The following is a 26,856-nucleotide window of genomic DNA, read 5'->3' as shown; positions in this document are numbered from 1 at the left end:
CCTTCAGTATTTTGAACATCTCCAGTAAACCTTCTCTTAAATACCCTGTTCTCAGTGAATTACTCCGGCCTCTTTCATCACTGATCTCTGCGGGAACACCATGAAGAGTATTTTTCGGGAGATACTATTAGTGCCTCAGGTAGGCCGTGTCCTTCCCCTTTACTAAAGCTAATGTTAGTTCTATCCCCCGATAGGCTGAATTCCTCGAGATTCCTTCCTGGCACCAGAGACCCCGATGGTAGTCATGATGTGGAGATGCCGGCGTTGGACTGGGGTGAACACGGTAAGAAGTTTAACAACACCAGGTTAAAGTCCAACAGGTTTATTTGGTAGCAAATACCATAAGCTTTCGGAGCACTGCTCCTTCATCAGATGGGGTGGTCTCTGTTCTCAAACAGTGCACAGACACAGAAATCAAATTACAGAATACTGATTAGAATGCAAATCTCTACAGCCAGCCAGGTCTTAAATGCACAGACAATGTGGGTTCAAACAGGGCACAGACACAGAGGCTGGCTGTAGAGATTTGCATTCTAATCAGTATTCTGTAATTTGATTTCTGTGTCTGTGTCCTGTTTGAGAACAGAGACCACTCCATCTGACGAAGGAGCTCTGCTCCGAAAGCTTATGGTATTTGCTACCAAATAAACCTGTTGGACTTTAACCTGGTGTTGTGAGACTTCTTACCAGAGACCCCCCCAGACAGCTGCCTTCACCTCTCTGCCAGCTGAAAATGGAGCAACAGTGCCACCCTGTGGATTGGCCAGCTGTCCTCCTGTGATTGTTCCAGCGATAAGCAGAACATATCTCCCTTCAGCCTTACTGTGACCCAGCGTCCCCCCCTTGCACCCCCCCACACGTACACACACTCACACAGACACTCACACACACTCACACACACACACTCACCCACACACTCGCACACACACTCGCACACACACTCGCACACACACTCGCACACACACACAGCAACACACACCCACTTTCTCTCACACACACACAGCCACACACACGCTCACACACACCCACACACACACTCACACACACTCTCTCACACACACACACACACGCTCACACACACACACTCACATAATCACACACGCACACACACATACACTCATACACACACGCACTCTCACATACACACTCACATAATCACACACACACACTGACTCACACACACTGACTCACTCACTCACTCTCACACACGCTCACACACACAGACTCACACTCACACACACACACACACGCACTCACACTCACACACACAGAGCAGTGCGGGTGCAGAGCGGGTGCAGAGCGGGTGCAGTGCGGGTGCAGAGCGGGTGCAGTGCGGGTGCAGAGCGGGTGCAGTGCGGGTGCAGTGCGGGTGCAGAGCGGGTGCAGTGCGGGTGCAGAGCGGGTGCAGTGCGGGTGCAGAGCGGGTGCAGTGCGGGTGCAGTGCGGGTGCAGAGCGGGTGCAGTGCGGGTGCAGAGCGGGCGCAGTGCGGGTGCAGAGCGGGTGCAGTGCGGGTGCAGAGCGGGTGCAGTGCGGGTGCAGAGCGGGTGCAGAGCGGGTGCAGTGCGGGTGCAGAGCGGGTGCAGTGCGGGTGCAGAGCGGGTGCAGTGCGGGTGCAGAGCGGGTGCAATGCGGGTGCAGAGCGGGTGCAGAGCGGGTGCAGTGCGGGTGCAGAGCGGGTGCAGTGCGGGTGCAGAGCGGGTGCAGTGCGGGTGCAGAGCGGGTGCAGAGCGGGTGCAGTGCGGGTGCAGAGTGGGTGCAGTGCGGGTGCAGAGCGGGTGCAGTGCGGGTGCAGAGCGGGTGCAGTGCGGGTGCAGAGCGGGTGCAGTGCGGGTGCAGAGCGGGTGCAGTGCGGGTGCAGTGCGGGTGCAGTGCGGGTGCAGAGCGGGTGCAGTGCGGGTGCAGAGCGGGTGCAGTGCGGGTGCAGTGCGGGTGCAGTGCGGGTGCAGAGCGGGTGCAGTGCGGGTGCAGAGCGGGTGCAGAGCGGGTGCAGTGCGGGTGCAGTGCGGGTGCAGAGCGGGTGCAGTGCGGGTGCAGTGCGGGTGCAGTGCGGGTGCAGAGCGGGTGCAGAGCGGGTGCAGTGCGGGTGCAGAGCGGGTGCAGTGCTTTCCCCAGGGGGAGAGAAAGCCAGGTCAGTACGTCTGGGGTTGGTGATGAGGCAGCTGATCGAGGTGCTGTGGGCTGGTTGTTGATGTGGCCTCTCTGGATTTTGGCCCAGGCACAGCTGCTGCTGCCACTCTGCCTTTCAAACCAGTCTCCAGAAATCTGAAATCCCACGCCAAAATATTGATGTTCAGGCCTTCCTTGACCAATGGGCAGTGCAGGGGCTGGGTGCATCATCAGACATCCTGTCAGAGGGTTGGTGCAAACTCGATTGGCTGAATGGCCCAAAGGACGGCACGGTGGCACAGTGGTTAGCACTGCTGCCTCATAGCACCAGGGACCCGGGTTCAATTCCCGGCTTGGGTCACTGTCTGTGTGGAGTTTGCACATTCTCCCCGTGTCTGCGTGGGTTTCCCCCGGATGCTCCTGTTTCCTCCCACACTCCAAAGATGTGCAGGTGAGGTGGATTGGCCATGGTAAATTGCCGTTTAGTGTCCTAAGATGTGAAGGTTAGGGGGATTAGTGGGGTAAGTACATGGGGTTATGGAGATAGGGCCTGGGTGGGATGCCCTATCAGAGAGTCGATGCATACTTGATGGGCCAAATGGCCTCCTTCTGCACTGTCGGGATTCTATGAGCAGCCCGGGGGAGCTATGTTTTAACATAATTTGATAAGTTTCCGTTGAAAGTTTTGTGTTTTTGTTACATAGAACATAGAAAAAAAACTACAGCACAACAGGTCATTTGGCCCACAAGTTGCGCCGGTCATGTCCCTACCTACCTAGGCCTATATATAGGCTTACCTATAACCCTCAATCCTATTAAGTCCCATGTACTCATCCAGAAGTCTCTTAAAAGACCCTATCGAGTTTGCCTCCACCACCACTGACAGCAGCCGATTCCACTCACCCACCACCCTCTGAGTGAAAAACTTACCCCTGACATCTGCTCTGTACCTACTCCCCAGCACCTTAAACCTGTGTCCTCTCATAGCAGCCATTTCAGCCCTGGGAAAAAGCCTCCGAGATCCACCCGATCTATACCTCTCAACATCTTGTACACCTCTATCAGGTCACCTCTCATCCTTCGTCTCTCCAAGGAGAAAAGACCGAGCTCCCTCAACCTATCCTCATAAGGCATGCCAACCAATCCAGGCAACATCCTTGTAAATCTTCTCTGCACCCTTTCAATAATTTCCACATCCCTCCTGTAATGAGGCGACGAGAACTGAGCACAGTACTCCAAGTGGGGTCTGACGAGGGTCTTATAAAGCTGCATCATTATCTCCCGACTCCTAAACTCAATCCCTCGATTGATGAAGGCCAGCACATCATACGCCTTCTTAACCACCTCCTCTACCTGCGGGGCCGATTTTAGAGTCCTATGAACCCGGACCCTAAGGTCCTTCTGATCCTCTACACTGCTAAGAGTCTTACCCTTGATATTATACTCCTTCATCCCATTTGACCTGCCAAAATGGACCACTACACATTTATCCGGGTTGAAGTCCATCTGCTACTTCTCCACCCAGTCTTGCATCCTATCTATATCACGCTGCAGCTTCTGACATCCTTCCAAAGTATCCACAACACCACCAACCTTCGTGTCATCAGCAAACTTACCAACCCATCCCTCCACTTCCTCATCCAGGTCATTTATGAAAATGACAAACAGCAAGGGTCCCAGAACAGATCCCTGGGCACTCCACTGGTGACCAACCTCCATTCAGAAAAAGACCCATCTACAACCACTCTCTGCCTTTTGCAGGCAAGCCAGTTCTGGATCCACAAGGCAACAGCCCCTTGGATCCCATGCCCTCTCACTTTCTCGAGAAGTCTTGCATGGGGGACCTTATCGAACGCCTTGCTGAAGTCCATGTAAATCACATCTACCGCTTTTCCTTCGTCAATGTGTTTAGTCACATTTTCAAAGAACTTCACCAGGCTCGTAAGGCACGATTTGCCTTTGACAAAGCCGTGCTGACTACCTTTGAGCATTCTAAACCTCTCTAAATGTTCATAAATCCTGTCCCTCAGGATCTTCTCCATCAACTTACCAACCACTGAGGTTAGACTCACCGGTCGGTAATTTCCTGGGCTATCCCTATTCCCTTTCTTGAATATAGGAACCACATCCGCAATCCTCCAATCCTCCGGAAACTCTCCCGTCTCCATCGACGACGCAAAGATCATCGCCAGCGGCTCTGCAATCTCTTCCCTCGCCTCCCACAGTAACCTGGGGTACATTGCTCCTTTAAGGGGCTGTTAATGAGTTTATATTTATTTGTTTTACAAAAGAGTAGAAACAGGGTCGCTGGGACGCTGGGCGTGTAGTTGGGAGGCAGAGATCTATAATCCTGTGAGTGAACCTACTCTGTGCCTTGTTCTGGACTTCATTCACTCTCTGTCTTGAATCTGTTCACAGACACCTCTTGGTTCACTTTTACCTTGTGCTGCTCACTCCTGCCTCTTGCTCTCAACACATCCTCTGGCCTCTCAATCAGAAAGTCGTGGGTTCAAGCCCCATTCCCGGGGTATTCCCTCCCGCCGCTCGGTCAATATTTATTTCTCAATTAACATCACAAAAACGGATAATCTGGTCATGGACACATTCCTGTGTGAGAGAACTTGCTTCGAGCCAATTGGTTGCCATGTTTCCTACATTAGAAGTGTGACTACGCTCCAAAAGTATTTTATTGGCTGTAAAGTGCTTTATTGTGCTGTGATTGTGAAAGATGTGATAGAATTGCGAGAGATTCTTTTCTTGGACCTCCTGTCTAACACAACACAGCTATTACCTACCGGACTCCTGTCCGATGAACATTACTTTCTGTTCCCTCCTTGTCATGTTTGGTTCCTTCTTTGCTGCACACACTCACACATTCTCTGTTGTCTGAGAGCTTTGGGAGATTTTCTAAATGTATTTCTTCACGTTTAGAAGAAAATGATGCATTGCAATCCACGTTCTTTCCTCCAAAGAAACACCCCAATTTCCATCCTTGCTGACTCCCTAATTTCAAGAAGCATTTGCTTGTTCTCGAACGCTTTCATTGGACACTCAACCCAATCCAATGACCCTGCCCAAGTCTGAGGCTCCAAGATGACGTCAAGGTACCAGCTAGCTCTCTTTGAACCCGGTAACGGTTATATCGGGACAGAGAGAGAGTTTCCGCTACTTCCAGAACAAATGGAGTCGCTATCTGGGCAGGCTTCCCAATCCTCAGACTTGGAGAGTCCTGTGCACAGTCATAGGTTTCAGCTTGTGACTGATGCACAGAAATACAAGGGGGCGGCACGGTGGCACAGTGGTTAGCACTGCTGCCTCACAGCGCCAGGGACCCGGGTTCGATTCCCGGCTTGGGTCACTGTCTGTGCGGAGTCTGCGCATTCTCCCCATGTCTGCGCGGGTTTCCTCCGGGTGCTCCGGTTTCCTCCCACAGTCCAAAAGACGTGCTGGTTGGGTGCATTGACCGTGCTAAATTCTCCCTCAGTGTAACCCGAACAGGTGCCGGAGTGTGGCGACTAGGGGATTTTCACAGTAACTTCATTGCATTGTTAATGGAAGCCTACTTGTGACACTAATTAAAAAGCATGGTAGAGACAAGTCCACAGTCAGCTGTTCAGGGTCAGCCTGGTGTTTCCAGAAACTGAAGATGTATCTCCCAGGCACTGGCTTGAATAAGACCTGGGAAAGCAAAAAAAACCCAACAGGACAAGAAGAAAGAATTAAGCTTTAATCTTTAGTTATTAATTATAAAAATATTGGAAATGAATCGGGCAGTTGGAGATCATGCAGTGAAATGTCTGACCAGGTGGTCCTCACGTCTCCTAGTTGGCGTGGTTCTGGTTAAAGACCTGGAACCCTCATGGTGTCACTTCCCCACTTGCTTCTCAAGCCTCCTAATCTCCCTCTCCAACCAGAACATTTGATCTCTAATCCTCTGTGTCCCTTTGTGGAAAACAATTCTCCGTTTCCCAATCGTTCTTTCCTCACACTCCGCCCACATTCGAGTTGTTAAAATACCTGGACTGGGATTTTCCAGTCGCGCTTATCCCAAAGCTGGAAAATCCCACCCGAGTTCAACGGAACTGTGCATGGTTCGCCTGCCCCCCCCCCCCGCCCCCCTCACACCCCCCCCCCCCCAACCCCACCCCCCCACCCCCCCCCCCCCCCCCCCCTGCTCCCCGCCCGGTCACTACGATTCCCATGGCGGGCAGGACGGGAAAACTCCTCCCTTTGTATCCGCTGTCTCGGATCTCCATGCCATGAGGTTTCTCTGGGGACACGACCGTCGGCGATCCTCGTGACTATCAGAGTTCCTGCGTTCACTGGGCTGGAGGCCGTGGCCAGGCCTGTCTGAGAGGATTGGTAATCACTTGACTCTGCCGATCTGGGTAAACTGCACACTCAGCACAGCGGAACAGCAAGTACTCTCCCTCCAGACTTTACTGACTCTTTTCATAAAATCTCAGCATCATGCAGCAAACAAGGAGGCCACTCAGCCCACTGTAGCTGTACTGGCTCTTTCAAAGGGCTACCCAATTAGCCCCACTCTCCTGCTCTTTCCCAGTAGCCCTGCGAATATTCCCCCCTTCAACTATTTATCAGTTCTGAATCATAGAATCTATGGAATCCTTACAGTGAAGAAGGAGGCCATTCGGCCCATCGAGTCTGCACCGACAACAATCCCAGCCAGGCCCTATCCCCGTAACCCCCATATATCCACCCCGCTGATCCCTCCAACCTACGCATCCCGGGACAGCAAGGGGCAATTTATCATGGCCAATGCACCTAACCCGCACATCTTTGGACTGTGGGAGGAAACCAGAGTGCCTGGAGGAAACCCACACAGACACGAGGAGAATGTGCAAACTCCACACAGACAGTGACCCAAGCTGGGAATTGAACCCGGGTCCCTGGAGCTCTGAGGCAGTAATGCCACTGTGCTGCCCAGAGTCAACGTCCACTGCCCTTTTAGGCAGATCATTCCATACGACCATAAGACATAGGAGCAGAATTAGGCCACTCGGCCCATCAATCACGGCTCTGCCATTCAATCATGCCTGATATTTTTCTCATCCCCATTCTCCTGCCTTTTCTCCATAACCCCTGACCCCCTTATTAATCAAGAACCTATCTATCTCTGTCTTAAAGACATTCAATGATCCGGCCTCCACAGCCTTCTGCGGCAAAGAGTTCCACTTCCACATTCAACATCACAACTCGCAACTTTTAAAAGATTCTCCCCATTTCCCCTCTGGTTCTTTGTTGATTGTGTTTGACTGGTCCACGCACCAATGGGAAACTGTTTCTCCTTATTTACTCGATTGAAACACCTCCAAACTTGGAACACCCTCTGTTCTCTTCTAAGAATGATTTGTGCCAAAAGGCATTAGCTGAGTGCGGTATCCCAGAGGGGTTTTACACAGAGGCCCACAGCGAGTTTTGTTGTGGTGTGTAGGTGGCAGTTGTGGCGTTGTGGTGACCGGGTGTCTGTCTTTGGTTATCATGCTGATGCTTATTTGTTTTTGGCTAGATGCAGAAGCTCGAGCTTTGGCTAAAGAGCGACAGAAGAAAGACAATCATAACCTGAGTGAGTGACCGTCCCCGCGACCGTCCCCGCGACCGTCCCCGCGACCGTCCCCGCGACCGTCCCCGCGACCGTCCCCGCGACCGTCCCCGCGACCGTCCCCGCGACCGTCCCCGCGACCGTCCCCGCGACCGTCCCCGCGACTGACCCATTACCAATCTGTTCACCGAGTCCATGGGGGAAGGTTTGAACCCCGTCCAGTGGGAACTGTGCATGAAGACAGGGTTAAATTAGACTCACTCAGTGTCTGGAGATCGGGGTGTTCGAAACTGCAAACGGCCGAGTTTGCAGTTGTCCAAGACTCCTGCTGGAAGCCGGCGGGGGGGGGGGGCCGTATGTTCAGTATAACTGCAGTCTACAGGCCAGAGATACAGGTGGGAGAGGGGAGTGAGGAGGCCAAAGTGAACACCACGGCCTGAATTTCACGCCTGGCGTGTGTGTGAAATCGGCCCCGCAGCAGATGTAGAATCTGCTCCCAGCCGAGATTGCCTTCTCAATGTAATTCCATGCTGGGTGGCCAATTACGGCCCGCCCAGTTGTGAAACACATCTTCTGATTGGCCTGACAGTGTGGGTGGGGGAATGAGTCGGGCCCGGGTCCCAGGACTTCGGTAACTTCAATTAAACTTCCTGTGGGAAAACAGACAGTCCCGACAACAGGGGAATGAATTTGGTGTTAATACTGCGGCCTTTCAGCTATGAGCTGATCCTGAATAAAACCTTCGCTCGCTCAGTGTGTCTGTATATGGCGAAATAGGCCTTGGAAATCTACAGGCCCTTCCCTTCATCTGCCACGGATCCAACAATTCAACTTTGTGGCAGCCGAGAGGATGTTGTGGGTGGGGGGAGGGAGGAAAGTGGGAGGGGGCGTGGGGTCAAGGGGTTCCCTTCATCTCTTCACATCAGTGAAGGAATAAAATAGAATAAATTTCTCCAGCAGCTTTCAGGATGTCCCAGAATGCCTTGCTGCTTTATGAAGTATGGCCACTGCTAAAATGTGGAAAATGTGCTGGCCAGTCACTTTGTGCACAGCAAGATCCCATAGGCAGCAATGTTGGGTCTTTTACATCAGTCTGAGAGGGTAGATGAACATTTTGCCTGAACACTGGCACCGTAAACAGTGCAGCACTCGCTCAGCACTCTCTGGAGAAGGTCTTGAACCCATAACCCACTGACCTCCAGAGAACAGAACACCCCAATGGCATCAAGGGGGCATCTGCTCCACTTGATATTACAGCAGCTCTGGACTGCCCAGCAGAGGTGGCACAGCTAGAGTTCATGGGCAAGGTGAGGGAGGGAGGCAGAGTGAGGGAGGGGGTACTCGGGGCTGCAATTGAAGATTGGTTGTTCCCCTTTGTAGGGAAATCCTTTTTTAAAAAACTGTTTTTTTTAATGCTGGGATTTGGTAATTTTGTCCATCGGCTGCTGGGTCAGAGGGGACGCCTCTGAAAGCTGCAGTGTCTGTGCTGGGTCAGAATGAAGGCTGGGTCACAGGGAGACTGAGGGTCAGAGAGCCCCTACCCTCAGCTCAACAACCCCCACCCCTCCTACCCTCCTCCCTGCTCCCACTATAATTACAGTGGCTATATGCCAAATGGCGTTTGATTTTCAAGGCTTTTGTAAACGTTTTCATTGTAAAAGTGTTTTCATTGTTTGGACTGAGTGATCGATATTGTTCGAACTTTGACACAGATCTGTAGGTGAACAGACTGAGAAAATTAACACGACCAAAAGGAAATGTGTCAGCAGCAAAATACACACATAAAATAGAAGTGTTTGTGTTCCGGGGTCTTTCATTCCGCCCTTGGATGGCGAATTGATGAGAATGTAACAATCGCCTGCCCTTTCTGCCCCGTGTGTCTAATGCAAAATCGCACGGGCAACATCAGATCGGTGTTACTCGGCTTTTTAATGGCCTTAATTGTCAGCGGGAAAGTTCCGACTCCCCTGGAGTGTCCACTAACCTCATGATGTCACGTGTGCGAGATGACGTTAGGAATGCGCGCCCAGTTTCACCTCTCGCAGTTTTCCATGTGTTCAGGTGGGGTGCGGACCCAATGAGGCATCGCAAAATTCTGGCCCACCTCTTGTATTCGTTGAGATGATTTGGGGATGTTCGGATACAAGGGGGTCGCTGGTCCAGGCTTCAGACTATCTCTTTCGACCTTCCCTCATTGGCTGTGCCATCGGGCAATCCGCCAACCAACTTTCTGGCGATACTCCAGAAAGCCAAACAGCGGGGTAAAACGGAAAATCCCGGCCATCGTTCCCAGAATTTCCAAAACCGGTCGAGTGCAGGGAGACTGGAGTTTTCCCCAGTGTGACTGTGAATTTTGAGAATTAAATTGAGGCGATGGGGGTGGAGGGTCTGTGAGACTGAACGGTGGGCTGAATATCTGGTGTTAATCTCATGGGGGAGTGCGTGTGGACAGAAGCGCCAAGTGCACACTCAGTTAGGAATGTTACTGTCTCACTGTGAGAGGAGCTGGGCAGAGAGCAGGACACCTACACACGAAGGGGGTTCATCTCGGGTTCCTGCTGTCCCACGGTGACACTCGGGGGCGGGGGGGGGGGTTGGTTCTAAAGCAGTTTGTCCACCTCTCAATCTCCTGCCTCAGAGAGGCCGTGACCTGCACTGCAGGAATACAGAACCAATTCAAAATCCACGTCTTCACCTTGATTTTGCTTTTCTCACCAGTCGAACGCAGACGAAGGTTTAACATCAACGATCGGATTAAAGAGTTGGGACTGCTCATCCCCAAATCCAATGACCTGTGAGTAGACACTTCCTCTGCCGATGCCTCTTACTGCTGTTTATGTTTGCTGGAGTTGGAAGCTGTTTTTAGAGAGTCATAAATGTTTAGAGCATGGAAACAGGCCCTTCGGCGCAACTTGTCCATGCCATGAAGAAGACGCAGACAGATACATTCTTCCCCTGTCACCCACCAACCATCAACACTGATTGCCCTGCTCATAGTCTCCAGTATTAACCTATAGGCTTCCTGCTATCCTGTCCCTGACCTGTCCTGACCCAGGGAGCCCCTCTCTGCCACACTGTCCCCTATAGTGCGCCATTTTACTGATGGCAATCGGAGCTGATAGTCCCTGGTCCAGGCCTGTTCCTGCGTCAATGCTTGACTTAGACAAAGAGACTGAGAGTAATGTATAAAATGCTGACGGTACAAAGCTAGATGGAAATACGACCTGTGAGGAGGACACAGAGGCTGAAAAGAGACAGAGATGGGTTAAGTGAGTGGACAACAAGATGGCAGAGGAGTTAAATATGGGGAAATGTGAGGTTCTTCACTTTGTTAGTCAGAGTAAAGAAACTGAATATTTTTTAAAGGACATGCACCTTCTAAATGTTGCCGTTCAGATGAACTTCACATTTGACTTTTGCCCCAAATATCCATGTACTTGGACGCAAATGAAATTCAACAAGACCTGGATAATATCCAGACTTGAGCTGACAAGTAGCAAGTGACACTCAAGCCACACAAGTGCCAGGCAATGACCATCTCCAACAAGAGAGAATCTAACCACCTCCCCATGACATTCAATGACATTATTATTGCTGAATCTCCCACTATCAACATCCTGGGGGTTACCACTGACCAGAAACTGAACTGGCCATATAAATACTGTGGCTACCAGAACAGGTCTGAGGCTGGGAATCCAGCAGTGAGTAACTCCCACCTACAAGGCACAAGTCAGGAGTGTGATGGAATATTCCCCACTTGCTTGGCTGAGTGCAGCTCCAACAACACTCGAGAAGCTCGATACCATCCAGGACAAAGCAGCCCCGCTTTATTAGCGCCGCATCTACAAACATCCACTCCCTCCACCACCGACGCTCAGTAGCAGCAGTGTGTACTATCTACAAGATGTCCTGCAGAAATTCACCAAAGATCCTTAGACAGCACCTTCCAAACCCACCACCACTTCCATCTAGAAGGACAAGGGCAGCAGATACATGGGAACACCACCACCTGCAAGTCCCCCTCCAAACCACTCACCATCCTGACTTGGAAATATATCGCCGTTTCTTTGCAGTCGCTGGGTCTGACAGCCTCTGTGGAGGGAGAACAGAGCCAATGTTTTGGGTCTGGATGAGCCTTCGTCAGAGCTGGATTTGTTCTCAGTTTGGGCTGGAGCTCAGAGCTCAGGAATTGCAATGAAGCCACTACAGGATGGATGAGGCATCTCATTGGCCCAGATATCAATAAAATATGGGACTATGACCTAACGTGACAATGTGTCATAGAACATGCGTTGACATAATTCCATTTGTAAAAGGATATTTTAATGAAAATATGTTTGCAGCAGGGCAATAATTGGAATGTAAAATACCCTGGTCCAAACTTAAAACTTTCACACTATGTTTTTATGTATGTAGTAGCTATAGACCACAAGGGAGCAGGGAAAGTTCAGCAAAGTACCCTTATCCATCCTTGTTGCTGTGAAAGGTGAAATTCAAATATCTGAACAATAGGTTGGTCAAGGGAGAGACGCCATCTTACTATTACTGGTCTGCCAATGTCAGGACCATTTTTTAAAAATTCATTCGTGGGACATGGGCGTCGCTGGCTAGGCCAGCATTTATTGCCCATCCCTAGTTGCCCTTGAGAAGGTGGTGGTGAGCTGCCTTCTTGAATCGCTGCAGTCCACGTGCTGTGGGTTGACCCACAATGCCGTTAGGGAGGGAATTCCAGGATTTTGACCCAGCGACTGCGAAGGAACGGCGATATATTTCCCAAGTCAGGATGGCGAGTGGCTCGGAGGGGAACTTGCAGGTGGTGGTGTTCCCCATGTATCTGCTGCCCTTGTCCTTCTAGATGGAAGTGGTGGTGGGTTTGGAAGGTGCTGTCTAAGGATCTTTGGTGAATTTCTGCAGTGCATCTTGTAGATAGTACACACTGCTGCTACTGAGCATTGCTATTTTATCTGTTTCTACCACCTCCTCTGGCAGCATATTCCAGGCATTTGCCACCCTCTGTGTAAAAAAGTTTGCCTCTTATATCTCCTTTAAGCTTTCCCCTTTTTTCAATAAACCTATGTACCCTAGTAATTGACATTTCTACCCTGGGAAAAATAACTCCGACTATCCAGTCTATCCATACCTCTCATCGTTTTGTACAGCTCACCCCTCAGCCTCTGACATTCAAGTGAAAACAAACCAAGTTTCTCCAACCTCTCCTCATAGCTAATAGCCTCCAAACCAGGCAACATCCTGATGAACCTTTTTTGCACCCTCTCCAAAGCTTCCACATCCTTCTGGTAGTGTGGCAACCAGAACTGTGTGCAATATTCCAAATGTGGCCTAACTAAAGTTCTATACAGCTGCAACATGACTTGCCAATTTTTATACTCTATGACCGGACTGATAAAGGCAAGCATGCCATATGCCTTCTTGACCATCTTATCCACTTGTGTTCCCTGTTTCAGGGAATTGTGGACCTGTACGCCCAGATCGCTCTGTATGTTAAAGGTACTGATGTGGAGATGCCGGCGTTGGACTGGGGTAAACACAGTAAGAAGTCTCACAACACCAGGTTAAAGTCCAACAGGTTTATTTGGTAGCAAAAGCCACTGCTTTTGCTACCAAATAAACCTGTTGGACTTTAACCTGGTGTTGTTAGACTTCTTACTGTGTTAAGGGTTCTGCCATTTACTGCATACTTCCCTCCTGCATTACAGTGCGGTATGATGTATATTTGTGTATTTTACGCAAATTCACTATCTCTTTCTGGGACATATTTTGTCTGACTGACGACGTCCAAAAGCCTTTATTGTTCCTTGACCCTTCTGGCTATCAGGATGCTTTAGTGATGATTATGTTTGTTACAAGGTGGTGACATTGTTGGTTTGCAGTTTTCACCTTCTCTAAATGCTCAGTCGTTGCTTCTGCAGAGACGTCCGCTGGAACAAGGGCACAATATTGAAAGCCTCAGTGGAATACATCAAAAGACTCCAGAAGGAGCAGCAAAGAACCAGGGATATGGAGGGCCAATCAAAGAGGCTGGAGTTAACTAACAGTCACCTCCGTTTTCGCATTCAGGTAAGGAAAGGAAGTCGCCCCCTCACACTGGCCCACAATCATTCGCAATGAAACGCCAACCGAGGCTTGGGAGTGGCTTCCTCTTCACTGGGACATTGATTCATCTGCCATGCTAGATACTGAAGCACAGAATCACAGTTGCCACCAGGAAGGCGGTAGCACAGTGGTATTGTCACTGGACTCGTAATCCAGAGACCCTGGGTAATGCTCCGGGCACCCGAGTTCGAATCCCACCACGGCCGATGGTGAAATTTGAATTGAATAAAAGTCTCGAATTAAAGTCTAACGATGACCATGAAACATCCTCATAAAAATCCAGCTTTGACAAAGGGTCATCTGGACTCGAAACGTCAGCTCTTTTCTCTCCTTACAGATGCTGCCAGACCCGCTGAGATTTTCCAGCGTTTTCTCTTTTGGTTTCAGATTCCAGCATCCGCAGTAATTTGCTTTTATCTCATAAAAATCCATCTGGTTCACTAATGTCCTTTTGGGAAGGAAATCTGCTGTCCTTACCTGGTCTGGCCTACATGTGACTTCAGACCCACAGCAATGTGGTTGACACCCTCTGAACAATTAGGGATGAACAATAAATGCTGTCCTAACCAGTGATGCCCACCTCCTATAAGTGAATTTCACTGAGGGAGTGCTGCACTGTTGAAGGTGCTTTTCAATGAAACATTAAACTGAAACCTTGTCTGTTCTCTCACTAAAAGATTACATTGCTTTTATTCTGAATAAGAGCAGGGAGTTTACCTTGCTGCCCGAGGGGATATTTGTCCTCACCCAACATAACTAAAAACAGATTATCTGGATGTAATGTGTTCGGGGTTGTGGGTTTTAAGTGAAAAAAAAGATTTGGTTTGCACGTGTAGATGCAAAGTAACACACAACAGATTCATTGAAAGAGATGTTCTCTGCACAAAACAGAAACTGAAACCAAACATCTTAAAGCAATCATGCAACCAGTTAAATATTTAGCACTGGTCATTATCAGTTTGTTTCTGGGAGTTTGCTTTGTGCAAATTTGTTGCTTGTTTCCTATGTTGCAACAGAGTACATTTAAAAAACACTTAATTGGTTGTAAGATACTTTGGGACATCTGGAAGTCACAAAAGGCAATGTAGAAGTACAAATTCTTCCAATATTAATATAAATTCTAATGGCAGCCATTTTATTTTGGTGACCACACACAGGAACTGGAGATGCAAGCTGAGGCACATGGATTATCCACCGTCTCACCATCGGGGCTAAACACAGCAGAGCTCAGTGTCCCCTCCATCAAACATGAGGAAAATATCATGGACTCCTTTCAGCAGCAGCACCACCTGCAACCTCCTCAAAATCAACTGGATTTTACTCAGTCCCTTGAGCTTTGTGACAGCTCGCTGGGTTTCACTGACCCCATCAGCCAGTTTACTGACCTCACCTTCAACATTCCCGGCAGAAAGCAGTACCAGCTGGACGACATGCTGATGATGGACAACGCGGTTTCTCCCCTGGGCGGAGACCCCTTGCTGTCCTCGGGGTCACCTGGGGCTTCCAAAGCGAGCAGCCGAAGGAGCAGCATCAGCATAGACGACGCTGACATCCTGTGACACACAACGTTAGGCAGCGCTTGAAAGCACACACACACAGAATAAAACTATCAGATGGGTGAGGCGGGTTACGCTAGCCTTCTGAGGTTTGGGAGTTGTTGTCCTGAGCTTCTACTGAATTTGAAGAATGTGTCAAAAAAATTTCTCCTTTTACTGGATCTCCTGGGCTTGAAGACTTTCATATTGTCATGTCATTTTGCAGACCATATTTTACAGTGATTTTGTGCGGCTAAGCTTCGCCCCCCCCCTATTGAATAGTGACATTGGTGGCCAGTGTAATCGATATGGATGATTCCTCAACTCAAGACCCGTTCCTGAGAGCAGCATAAACACCAAGAGTTTACACTCCCTTCCGGATCTCTGAGACACTCCTTTCTAAGAGATGCCTTGGCTCCTACTTTCTGTTCACTGTCTGTAGTTGTAAAAACCTCCCAGATTTCAGCGAAATGTCTATGTGGCGGTGAGGAGGAAAAGGTTTCCAGATAACATTTCAAAATTGAATTTTCAGAACCCTTCTCCAGGAATGGTTAAAATTCCCAAAGTGTGTTTATGCTGAAGAAGCTTTTGGTTCTGTAACTGAGCCATACAGAACAAGGAGCCTCAGCTTGTGCCCCTTGTCTACACGCCTCAGCTGAGTTGAGTTGGGGGTGGGGGGACAGTTGTGCTCGGTTTCCCTGGGCTAGGAAATGACCTAGTTCCTGATCATTACCCAGTGACTCCTCAATATTCATATAGTGCAAAACGGGGTGAGCCCGCATTCTCCTTCTTCCTGCTTCTGCTCTTTACCCGTCCCTGCTCCTTAGACAACTTGCCTAGTCAGTGGTCACTTAACAAGTGAGCTAGTTGATTCATCAGGTCAACCGAGAAAATTGGAAATTTCAGTGGCTCCGTTAACATGAAATTGAAATCATCAGTCTCCTTCCGTTTCAGAGCAGAAGCAGGGGCTGTGGGAGTGGGTCGGGGTGTTGAGATGTGTTTGCTCTGCATTTTCCCGTGTCGTTTGCCAAGCTAACTTCCCTGAATTTAGGCAGAGAAAAGTCACCAGCTGTGAGGAGCAGGTGGGGGCTTTAATCTCAATGGCAAAGTTGCATCTGTTAATGCAGTTGGCACATAATTTTAGTTGCTGGCCCAATCTCTGAGCAGCAAGGATCCCGGCCAGGTGAGGCTCAGGTAAGTGACAAAAATTATTTCTCTAAAAGCGATTTGAGGATGATCAGGAGAGAGACCTGCTGAAACAACTAGGATACCCGTACTTATCCAATTCCATTTTGAAAATTCTCATTGAACCTGCTTCCACTGCCCTTTCAGGCAGCGCCTTCCAGATCACAACTCGCTGTGTAAACAAACAATTCTCCTCATTTCCCCCTCTGTCTTTTTTGCGAATTTGCCTTAACTCTGTGCCCTCTGACCTTTCTGCCATTGGGAACAGTTTCTCCTTATTCACTCTATCAAAATTTTCATGATTTTTACACCTTTGAGGAACATTGCCGTTCCTTCACTGTTGATGGGTCAAAATCCTAGGATTCCTCTCCATCAGCACTGTGGCTATCTCTTTGCAACATAGACTGCAGCAGTTTAAGGAGGCCACCTCCTTTTCAGCCTTGCCGGTGGCGCCCACATCTCATGAATGAATTTTTTCAAAATTAAAGAACCTCCTCTGTCCCCTTTCCAAGGCCGTGACGTTCTTCCCAAAACTGCAGTGCCCAGAACTGGGCAACACTACAGCTGGGGCCAAATGAGTATTTTAGAATTTTATAGTCTTTGAAATTTGTCTCCTAATCTTGAGTCCTGCTGACTAAAGGGTGAATGTGCTGAAAATCCCAGGAAAGCTCAAACCCTGGAACATGAGAACTTGCCAACAGCAACAAGAAATGCTGGAAAATCTTGGCAGGTCTGACAGCCTCTGTGGAGAGAGAATAAAGCCAACATCATCCAGACTCGAAGGGTCATCCAGACTTGAAACGTTGGCTCCATTGTCTCCCCACAGAGGTTGTCAGACGCGCTGAGATTTTCCAGCATTTACTGTTTGTGTTTCATATTCCAGAATCTGCAGTATTTTGGCTTTTAACTTTCTAACAGAATAGCTCAGGAATACCAGGTTCCCAATAATACATAATTTGTCATCAGTTGTACACAATTCCGTGTGTGCGCGTGTGTGTGTGCGTGTATGTGTGTGTGCGTGTGCGTGCATGCGTGTGTGTACAGCTTACACATGGATTCATGTGTACACACATCCCTAAAGTAATAACATTCTCCTGGCATAGTACCATCAAACATGAGCACAAATTCCATTGAATTAAGAGTTTTGTGCTGCACTCCGTGTAAATGTCACAAGTGGGACATTCTGTGCCTCCCCCACAACCTATGGAGCATTGTCAGTAATTCCATAAGAGAAGGAACATCGCCCTTGGGACCTCAATCCCAACAGCGGGATCCATGGATTTATGAGCCGCTGCCAATTTACTAAAACCTCCCTCAGTAAGAAGCCTCTAATTGGCCTCAGGATGTGATCGGACTGACCGCATGACGTAGCAGAGAAGTGGGATTGATGAGGTTGAATGTAAGTGCTCCAGGTCTCAGATGACTCTAAGCAATGTCACAGCCATCTAGCTGGTTTACCAAAAGAAGTGCTTTATAAAGACATCTTTGAAATGGAATAGTCTCAGTGAATTGTCACATCAGTAAGAACACTGATTACTGTTTTCAATGTTAGTTGGAGAACTGGAAGTGATTCACCTTAAATTAACAGATTGAAGTTTCTCTGTGTTTAAGCTCAGCCAAGGAAAAAGTGGTTTGTAATATTACCCTCAAATGTTGTTGAGTAAATTGTTCCATTCCCTTGAGGAAAATGGTAAATTGCAGAAGCTTGAGGGTGGAATCATAGACTCTCACAACACAGAAGGAGGCCATTCAGCCCATTGTGCCTATGCTGCCTCTTTGAAGGATCTATCCAATTCGCCGCCCCCCCCCCCCCCCCCCCCCCACCTCGCACCCCCACCCCCCAGCTCTTTGCAGAATATTTCAATATTTCTTGTTTGGAACATTTGCTTGGTGTGTGTCTTCCTCTTGTGCTGACAGATGATCCTGCAAACTCTCACATCTGAATGTGGGAGTACCGAGGTGCGTCATGTAAATATCTGCAAAATATGGTCTGAAATTGTTTCTACTGCTAGTTATCTGAGGATAGCTCACACCCCCTGTTGGTTGCTTAACCTGCTACCAGTTTCTTGGTGACTATCCAAAAGCAGTTTAAACCTTGCTGCAGGAGGAAATAAGCCACGACAGGGAAGTTGATGTCCCTAGAATTCTTTCAAACTTTGCAAAGCTGTGAAAGTTGGGTACGTGTCGGTGGCATAGTGGCACGGTGGTTAGCACTGTTGCCTCACAGCGCCAGGGACCTGGGTTCGATTCTCGGCTTGGGTCACTGTGTGGAGTTTGCACGTCCTCCCCGTGTCTCTGCGGGTTTCCTCCGGGTGCCCCGGTTTCCTTCCACACTCCAAAGATGTGTGGGTTAGGCGGACTGGCCATGTTAAATTGCCCTTTAGTGTCAGGGGATGAACAGGGTAAATACATGGGATTATGGTGATGGGGCCTGGATGGGATTGTTGTCGGTGCAGGCTCGATGGGCTGAATGGCCTCTTTCTGCATTGTAGGGATTCTATGATTTGTATTCTTTTGCATTGGAATGAGCAAGTCCAGGTCTGATATTTCTGCTTCAGTGCTGAGGGAACCAGAGCATCCAGAGCATCAAGGAATGGAGTCCGGGAGCCCAAAGGGCTGAACCTCTCCCTTCGTTGAGTGGAGAATGTATGTCACAGTACAACCTGAATGTGATCTGTTTTGGAGGGACAGCTTTGCGCCTTGTCTCCTTTCTCAGTCCCTCTGTTGGTAGCAGTTTGCTTTGAGTGGGAAAGTTGTGTATTCAAGTTCCACACTAGAGACTATAGTCTAGGCTGACATTCTGAAAGAGTGCAAAGAACATACTAGACTCATTGACCAGATGAGATATTAAACTGAAGACCCCTCTGTCCTTCCGGGTGGATGTAAAGAGCTGTCCTATCATTGTCCTGGCCAATATTCATCCCTCAGTTAACACTATCAAAATCAGATTATCTGATTATTTATCTCTTTGTGGAAGCTTGCTGTGTGAAAACTGGATGCTCACATTATAACTTCAAACTTTCTTCTTTGGTTGTGCTGAGCTTTGGGCTGCCTGAGCATCTCTCTCGAAACTTGACATGTTCCAAAAATGTGCCAAGTGTTTGCAAAGAGGGTGTTGTGCCTATTTAACGTGCCTGATAACTGGAGATGGACTGTTTTTGTAACATGGCCAATCCAATATTTCAGAAAGTTTCGAGTTGAAATCAGGCAGGTTGTGACTATCACCATTCATTGCGATTGTTTACAATCTGTATCACTCCCTCTCCTCAGCAAACCTTTAGCTTTGCCAGTCATTGTGTTAATGGTTGGCAGGCCTGGATTCATTTTAGGAAATGGTACCTGTGTTTGGAGACACCCATCCACTGTTAGCTCAGGGGACAGGAAAGGTCACTGCAGAGCAGCAATGATGAAAGGCTAGGAATGCGTCACAAAACATTAACACCAAGGATTCGCACTGTCAGAGCTTCACCTGTCTTGATGTTTGAGGGTTATAATCATTGTGTTATATCAACTGAAGAAAGGGTTTTTTGGTAGCACTGCTTGAGGGATGAATTGGCCAGTGTGTGTTTTTAAAAATTTATCGTCGGGGTTTGGGAGTTGCTAACACGGCTGACACTTATTGTCCTCCTCCATTTTCCATTGGGAAGATGATGGTGAGCTGCCTTCTTGAAATGCTGCAGCCGGGGTTTGCAGTCAGTACTTGCACAGTGTGGTTAGGGATGAAGTTCCAGGATTCTTACCTGACGATGATGATGATGTGAAGGGTTTATGTCCGAGTTGGGATAGTGTGTGTGTGACTTAGAGGGGAATTTGGAAGTGATGATCTGTTGCACCTCAGAGCTTGGGACTTAGGAACAAAGTAGACCATGTGGCCTTTTGATTCTGCTCTGCCATTCGATAAGATCATGGCTGATTGTGATCTCAACTCTTCCTTCCTGTCTACCGCCCTTAAAGCATGACTCTCTTCAATAATCTATTTAACTTTGATTAAGTTCAATGCCCCAGCCTCCACTACTTTCTGGGGAGGAGAATTTCACAGACTAATGGCCCTCTGGGAGAAAACATTTTGCCTCATCTCTGTCTTACTTCTTATTCTTAAACTGCCTCTCCCACAAGAGGAAACATCCCCTCGGTATCCACCCTATCAGGTTTCAGTCAGACCACCTCTCATTCTTCTAAACTTACAGATCCAATCTGTTCAACCTTTCTTCAGGAGAGAAGACCTTTATCCCAGGAATGAGTCAAGTGAACCTTGTTGGAACCTCTGAACATAATTACGTCCTGCTGCTTTTGGCCGACTAGGTGGTGAATAATGCAAGGATACTTGTACAGTGTCTGCTTGTTGTGGTTTGAATGATGTGTAGACTATTGGGCCGGAATTCTCCCATCCCGCCCACCATTGGGATTTTAGCGGGCGGGTTGCGGACAATGTGAAACCCCTTTGACAGTCGGGCGGGAATGTCCGGCTTTCAGACCAGCGCGGCCGGCTACTTGTGGGCTGCTGCACCAGTCTGTGGTGGCCAGAGGCAATGGAGTTGTCAGGTAATGGGGCTCATTTTGTCCCAGTGAAGTGCCGCAGCATTTAAGGGATTAACCGGAGAGACACTGTGTGGCCGCCCACTTGCTGCCAAAACACTACCGGGCTGAACATATTTGAAACTTCCCCTCCCCATTCAGACCATGAAGTGCAAACTTCAGAAACTGGTGAGTCAGAGTTCAAAGCGCAAAATGCACTGACTTTGAGAAGTGGGTTACCAGGTTACCCGTCCCTCTGGAGATGAACTCCAAACCAACATTCACAGCTGTGGTTTCAACAAGTTCAGTCACTTGTGGTTGTGAAGAGGACAGAATGTGGCAGAGTATTGGAACCATTTCGAATCAGCACCTGGTGTTTGTTTCCTCCTCTGCTCCCTCTCCTTCCCCTGAATTTCGACAGTGAATATTTTCACCCTGTGTCGATTTTTGTCTGATTTTTACCCCTGTGATTTGCCTTTGGATGTTTTCCTACATTAGAGTGCTATATAAATGCAAATTGTTGCAGGTAAACCGTGTCACCCCTTACAATATGCATTTCTGTGTCTCTCCAAACTTTAACAGAAATACCCAGATGGTGGTGACAGTATCTCAGCTTCCCTTCCATATCCTGAGACTTTGTCACTCCTCCAATGTCGATAAACCCTCCCTCCCTCTCTCCGTCCCTCCCTCTCTCCGTCCCTCCCTCCCTCTGTCCCTCCATCCCTTTCTCCATCCCTCCCTCCCTCCATCTCTCTCTCCGTCCCTCCCAAACCCCCCTCCCTCCCCCCCTGCATGTTGGATGGAAGTGAAAATGCACATTTGGTTGTGGTTTAATCCAAATGTATCCAGTTTAACCTCTGAACCTCTGCGTGTTACTTTTTTTGCCCTTTGACTTCCTGTTAGTCGGATAACATTTCAGGTAGTGAGGTTCAGATGAAGCAATGGATCAAAACAATAATAATGTGCATTTACATAGCACCTTTACTGGAGGAAACTGTCCCAAGGTGCTTGGCCAAATAGGTAATTCTACAGAGGAAAAACAGTGTGCAAATGTTGGGGGAAATATTTCCAGAGCGTAGGACCGGGACAACTGAAGGCAAGGCCACCAATGCTGGAGCAATTCAAGCTGGGGAATGGAAGAGACAGAATTAGAGGAGATCTTGGAGGGTTGGAGAAGGTAACTTGGGCAGGGAGGAGTGAGGCCATGAGGTGATTTGAACAGGAGGTGAGAATTTTAATTCCAAGGCATTGTCAGATTAGGAACTAATGTGAACTATTAAACACAGTGGAAATGCGTGAATGCAACTCGCTGCAAGTTAGGGTACAGGCAACAGGGTTTGAATGAGCTCGAGTTCTTTCAGAATCGTGGTAAAGACAAGCATCGTCGCAATAATTACAGATGAGGAATGTTGTTTTCAGAGTTTGAGAAACCGGGTTTTGAAAGAAACTTTGATAAAGCAGATTGGGCAGCATCTGTGTGGTTAGTGAAGAAGTCAAAGATACAGGTGGTAAACTCTTATCAGTTGAGTCATAGAAACATAGAAACTAGAAGCAGGAGGAGGCAATTCAACCCTTCGAGCCTGCTCCACCATTCACTATGATCATAACTGATCATCGAATTCAATATGCTGATCCCCCCCCCATATCCCTTGATCCCTTTAGCCCCAAGAGCTATATCTAATTTCTTGAAATCAGACAATGTTTTGGCCTCAACTACTTTCTGTGGGAGTGAATTCCACATATTCACCACCCTCTGGGTGAAGAGATTTCTCCTCACCTCAGATCTAAAAGGTTTACCCATATATCCTCAAACTATGACCCCTAGTTCTGGACTCCCTCACCATTGGGAACATTCTTTCTGAATCTACCCTGTCTAACCCTGTTAGAATTTTTAAATGAGATCCCCTCTCACTCTTCTAAACGCCAGTGAATATAATCCTAATCAATTTAATCTCTCCTCATATGACAGACCTGCCATCCCAGCCTGGTAAACCTTCGCTGTACACCCTCTATAGCAAGGATATCCTTCCTCAGATAAGGACACCAAAACTACACACAATACTCCTCTGGCTTCACCAATGCCCTATGCAATTGCAGCAAAACATCCCTATTCCTAAACTCAAATCCTCTCGTTATGAAGGCCAACATACCATTTGCCTTCTTTACTGCCTGAAGTTCTGATGAAGAGTCTTTTTATATGACTTTGGGTATGGATGAGTTGCATTTATGACAAATATGGAAGATTTTATGATCTAATATGCACAGTCGATGTTACTGGAGGGAATCCTACTGATAGCAATAAGGAATTTCACTGTTACAAATTGTTCAAAGCCAAATAATTCTCAACAGTTAATCGGATAGAATTCTGAAATATTGGTGAAATGTATTTTGCATTGTAAAATTTATTTTTGAAAAGTAAAATGTTTGTAAATGTTATTCCTCTTGTACATTGGTGAGAAATGCACACTGCCCTCATAAGGAAACCTCTGAGACAACCGTCAGCCAATGCCAATGCAAATGGTCCCAACTGACAGAGTGAGCCACCCCCTCACTGCCCCAGAGCCCATCACCCCACTGGCCAGCCGAGATTAGGAATCACGGATGTATAGTCATGTACCGGTATTATACAGACCAGCAGCACATTACATGAGGAGCCCTCCATATAGTTACTGACCTGATTATCACTGGCGTGAGGTTGCTGTATCTAAGTCCATACTATTTTGATGAGCATCTCCTCATTGCCCGACATATTTTTGTGTCATTTAGAAATGAAACTCTTAACTGTGTTATTGTCAGTGTTGGGTTGATCTGAAGCTAATGACCATCCCACCTATCAGATTGGAATCCATCACTCTCGATTTTAACCCACGTGGACAGGTTGAGGCCAAAGGCTGCTCACACCTCCTTCAGTTGTGGACTTGCTTGAAACCAATGGAGAATAAACTTGTACAGAGAGTAATATGAACGTCTGACCTGTTCTCATGGGCAGGTTGAGTTAAAATTCAGGGCTTGGTGCTGAATTTGTACCTGTGGACCCCACCTATGTGTTAGAAATGGAGTCACTATTTTAAGGTTTGCAATGGAAATGCCATTGGCCATCATGTCCTTCAACCCAAGAAAATGTTGAGATGAGGTGTGGCAAATAATTATTTTTGTTTCTTAATATTTATTTTAGATTTAGATGAACTAAAAGCAATGCAAAAATGCAATTTTTTGATGCAAGCAGAAGAAGCAATGTTTAAATAAAAAGTGCCTTTTAATTTTTATTTATATTTCAACGTCCTTATTAGGTATCAGACTCAATGTGGCAGAACACGCTTGGGGTTTGGCAGTCGGCAAAGCATGGGCTAAGTTACTAGAGAGGATTCCAAATGCCATTGGAATCAGTTGCACAGAATACAAGAGGAAATTTTCCACAAAGGACCAACCAAGCAAAATTTCAGAGGCCACTCAGCCCCTCAAGCCTGTTCTACCCTTCAATGAGAGCATTATTGTATTTCTTCTCCATTCACCTGCCTTCAATCTATAATCCTTTTAGATTCTCTGACTTAAAATTGTGACAGTTAATTAAGTTATTCAAAAAGCACTTGGCAAAATGAATTGGGGTGGCACGGTGGCACAGTGGTTAGCACTGCTGCCTCACAGCACCAGGGACCCGGGTTCAATTCCAGCTTCGGGTCACTGTCTGTGTGAAGTTTGCACATTCTCCCCGTGTCTGCATGGGTTTCCTCTGGGTGCTCCGGTTTCCTCCCACAGTTCGTAGATGTGCTGGTTAGGTGGATTGGCCATGCTAAATTGCCCCTTAGTGTCAGGGGGACTAACAGTGTAAATATATGTGGGGTTACAGGGATAGGGGCCTGGGTAGGATTGTTGTCGATGCAGGCTCAATGGGCCGAATGGCCTTCTTCTGCACTGTAGGGATTCTATGATTCTGTGAAAATACATGGATGGGAATCAAATTTGTGTCAGGAGAACAAGAGGATTGGGAATAAGATGAAGAGGTTTAAATACCTAGTGAAGAATGATGGTTTCTGCACTGCGTGTTGTAAAGTGAAAGGTGGGTCAATGTGACCAGTTTCCATTTTCACTCAGGTGCGCTACGCAATGAGACAGACAAAGGGGACAAGAGTTGGGTGAAGGTCCAACACAACTTTATTGGTCACTTTATCAAGGAAAAACAATAGTTATCAGGCTCAACTATTGTACTTTAATTCAACTCTCTATCAATCTCTTCAGTAAACAATCTTAAATCTCTAATCTACACTATCTACTTCTGATACACAATTCCGATCACTGGATTTGAACTGTTGCATAGAAACAACTAGAAGCAGGAGGAGGCCATTCAACCCTTCGAGCCTGCTCTGCCATTCATTATGATCATGGCTGTTTGTCTGCAAAGATTGGTAATACTCGCTCAATAAGGCTGGGACAGACTGTTCCTCGGTCTCTGGGGGTTGGCTAATGTTTCAGGACCTCCAATCGTCGATTTGGGTTTCCTCTCTCATCCAGAGCTGGTTCTAGTCTTCGGAACGTCTCACTGGGGAGGTCTTCTGAGTCTGGTCAGTCTGATGATGCTCACCACGAGGTACAAGGAGCTGGAGATGCTGATCTGAGTTTCCCGTCTGTCGGATCTTGACGGGAAGTTGAGTGTCCAAGGCTTTGCTGCATGAAAACTGTATGAGAAATAGATGAATTAGTTGCACAGATGGATGTAAAGGGGTATGATATAGTTGGCATTACGGAGACGTAGGCTCCAAGTCAGCAAGGATGGGAACTAAACATTGAGGGCTATTCAGTGTTTAGGAAGGACAGACAGAAAGGAAAAGGTGGTGGAATTGCATTGGTGATTAAAGATGATATTAGTACGATATTGAGGAAAGATATTAGCACAGATGATGTGGAATCTGTATGGATTGAGTTAAGAAATAACAAGGGGCAAAAAACATTGGTGAGGGTGGAATACAGACCACCAAACTGGAGTGATAATGTTGGGAAAAGCATTAGACAGGAAATCAGAGATGCATGTGTTAAAGGAACATCTGTGATTATGGGCGACTTTAATCTGCATTTAGATTGGGAGAGTCAAATTAGTCACAGTGCAAGAGATGTGGAATTTCTGGAGTGCATACGGGATGGTTTTCTGGAGCAATATACTGAGGAACAAGGAAGCAGGCCATCTTACACTGGGTGTTGTGCAATAAGAAAGAATTAGTTGGCAATCTAGTTGTGAGAGAACCCTTGGGGATGAGTGACCATAATATGGTAGAATTCTTTGATTCTGAGACTAGGGTTCTGAATCTCAATAAAGGTAACTATGATGGTATGAGGCATGAAGTGGCCATGATGGACTGGGCAACATTACTGAAAGGAAAGACAGTTGACAGGCAATGGCTGACATTTAAAGAATGAATAGGTGAACTCCAGAAGTTGTTTATTCCTGTTTAGCGCAAGAGTGGTAAGGGAATTGTGGCCAAACCATGACTTAGAAGGGAAAGTAGAGATAGTATCAGATTCAAGGAAGGAGGATTCAAATTGACAAGAAAAAGCAATAGACCTGAGGATTGGGAGCAGTTTAAAATTCAGCAAAGGAGGACCAAGGGATCGATTAAGAAAGGAAAAACAGAGTATGAAAGTAAGCTAGCGGGGAAGATAAAAACTGACTGTAAAAGTTTCTATAGATATGTAAAGAGAAAAAGATTGACAAATGTCAATATAAGTTCCTTACAGTCAGAAATGGGAGAATTCATAACGGGGAATAAAGAAATAGCCGAGGAATTAAATTTGTACTCTATTCATGTCTTCCTTTGTGAAGACTGATGCAATGTACCAGAAGTGCT

General features: G+C 47.5%; 1 protein-coding gene across 6 annotated transcripts in view; it reads left to right on the top strand.

Moving 5' to 3' along the window:
* Nucleotides 1–26,856, top strand: part of tfeb (transcription factor EB) — a 250,656-nt gene that overhangs the window by 105,409 nt on the left and 118,391 nt on the right. For 2 of the 6 annotated variants that reach the window (XM_078241978.1, XM_078241977.1), the window contains 4 exons: nucleotides 7,644–7,694; nucleotides 10,389–10,464; nucleotides 13,601–13,748; nucleotides 14,942–24,285. In XM_078241978.1, the coding sequence (XP_078098104.1) occupies nucleotides 7,644–7,694; nucleotides 10,389–10,464; nucleotides 13,601–13,748; nucleotides 14,942–15,343 (677 nt within the window). In that variant the 3' untranslated portion in view covers nucleotides 15,344–24,285. Of the gene's footprint in view, nucleotides 1–7,637; nucleotides 7,695–10,388; nucleotides 10,465–13,600; nucleotides 13,749–14,941; nucleotides 24,286–26,856 lie in introns of those variants that run through there. The other 4 variants (XM_078241976.1, XM_078241975.1, XM_078241980.1 and 1 more) reach the window with 2 other exon arrangements.

This window comes from Mustelus asterias, chromosome 25 (assembly GCF_964213995.1).
Source record: "Mustelus asterias chromosome 25, sMusAst1.hap1.1, whole genome shotgun sequence".
Classification (NCBI taxonomy): Eukaryota; Metazoa; Chordata; class Chondrichthyes; order Carcharhiniformes; family Triakidae; genus Mustelus; species Mustelus asterias.
Note: the sequence above shows the minus strand (reverse complement) of the source record. Positions and strands in the feature narration are given on the sequence as shown.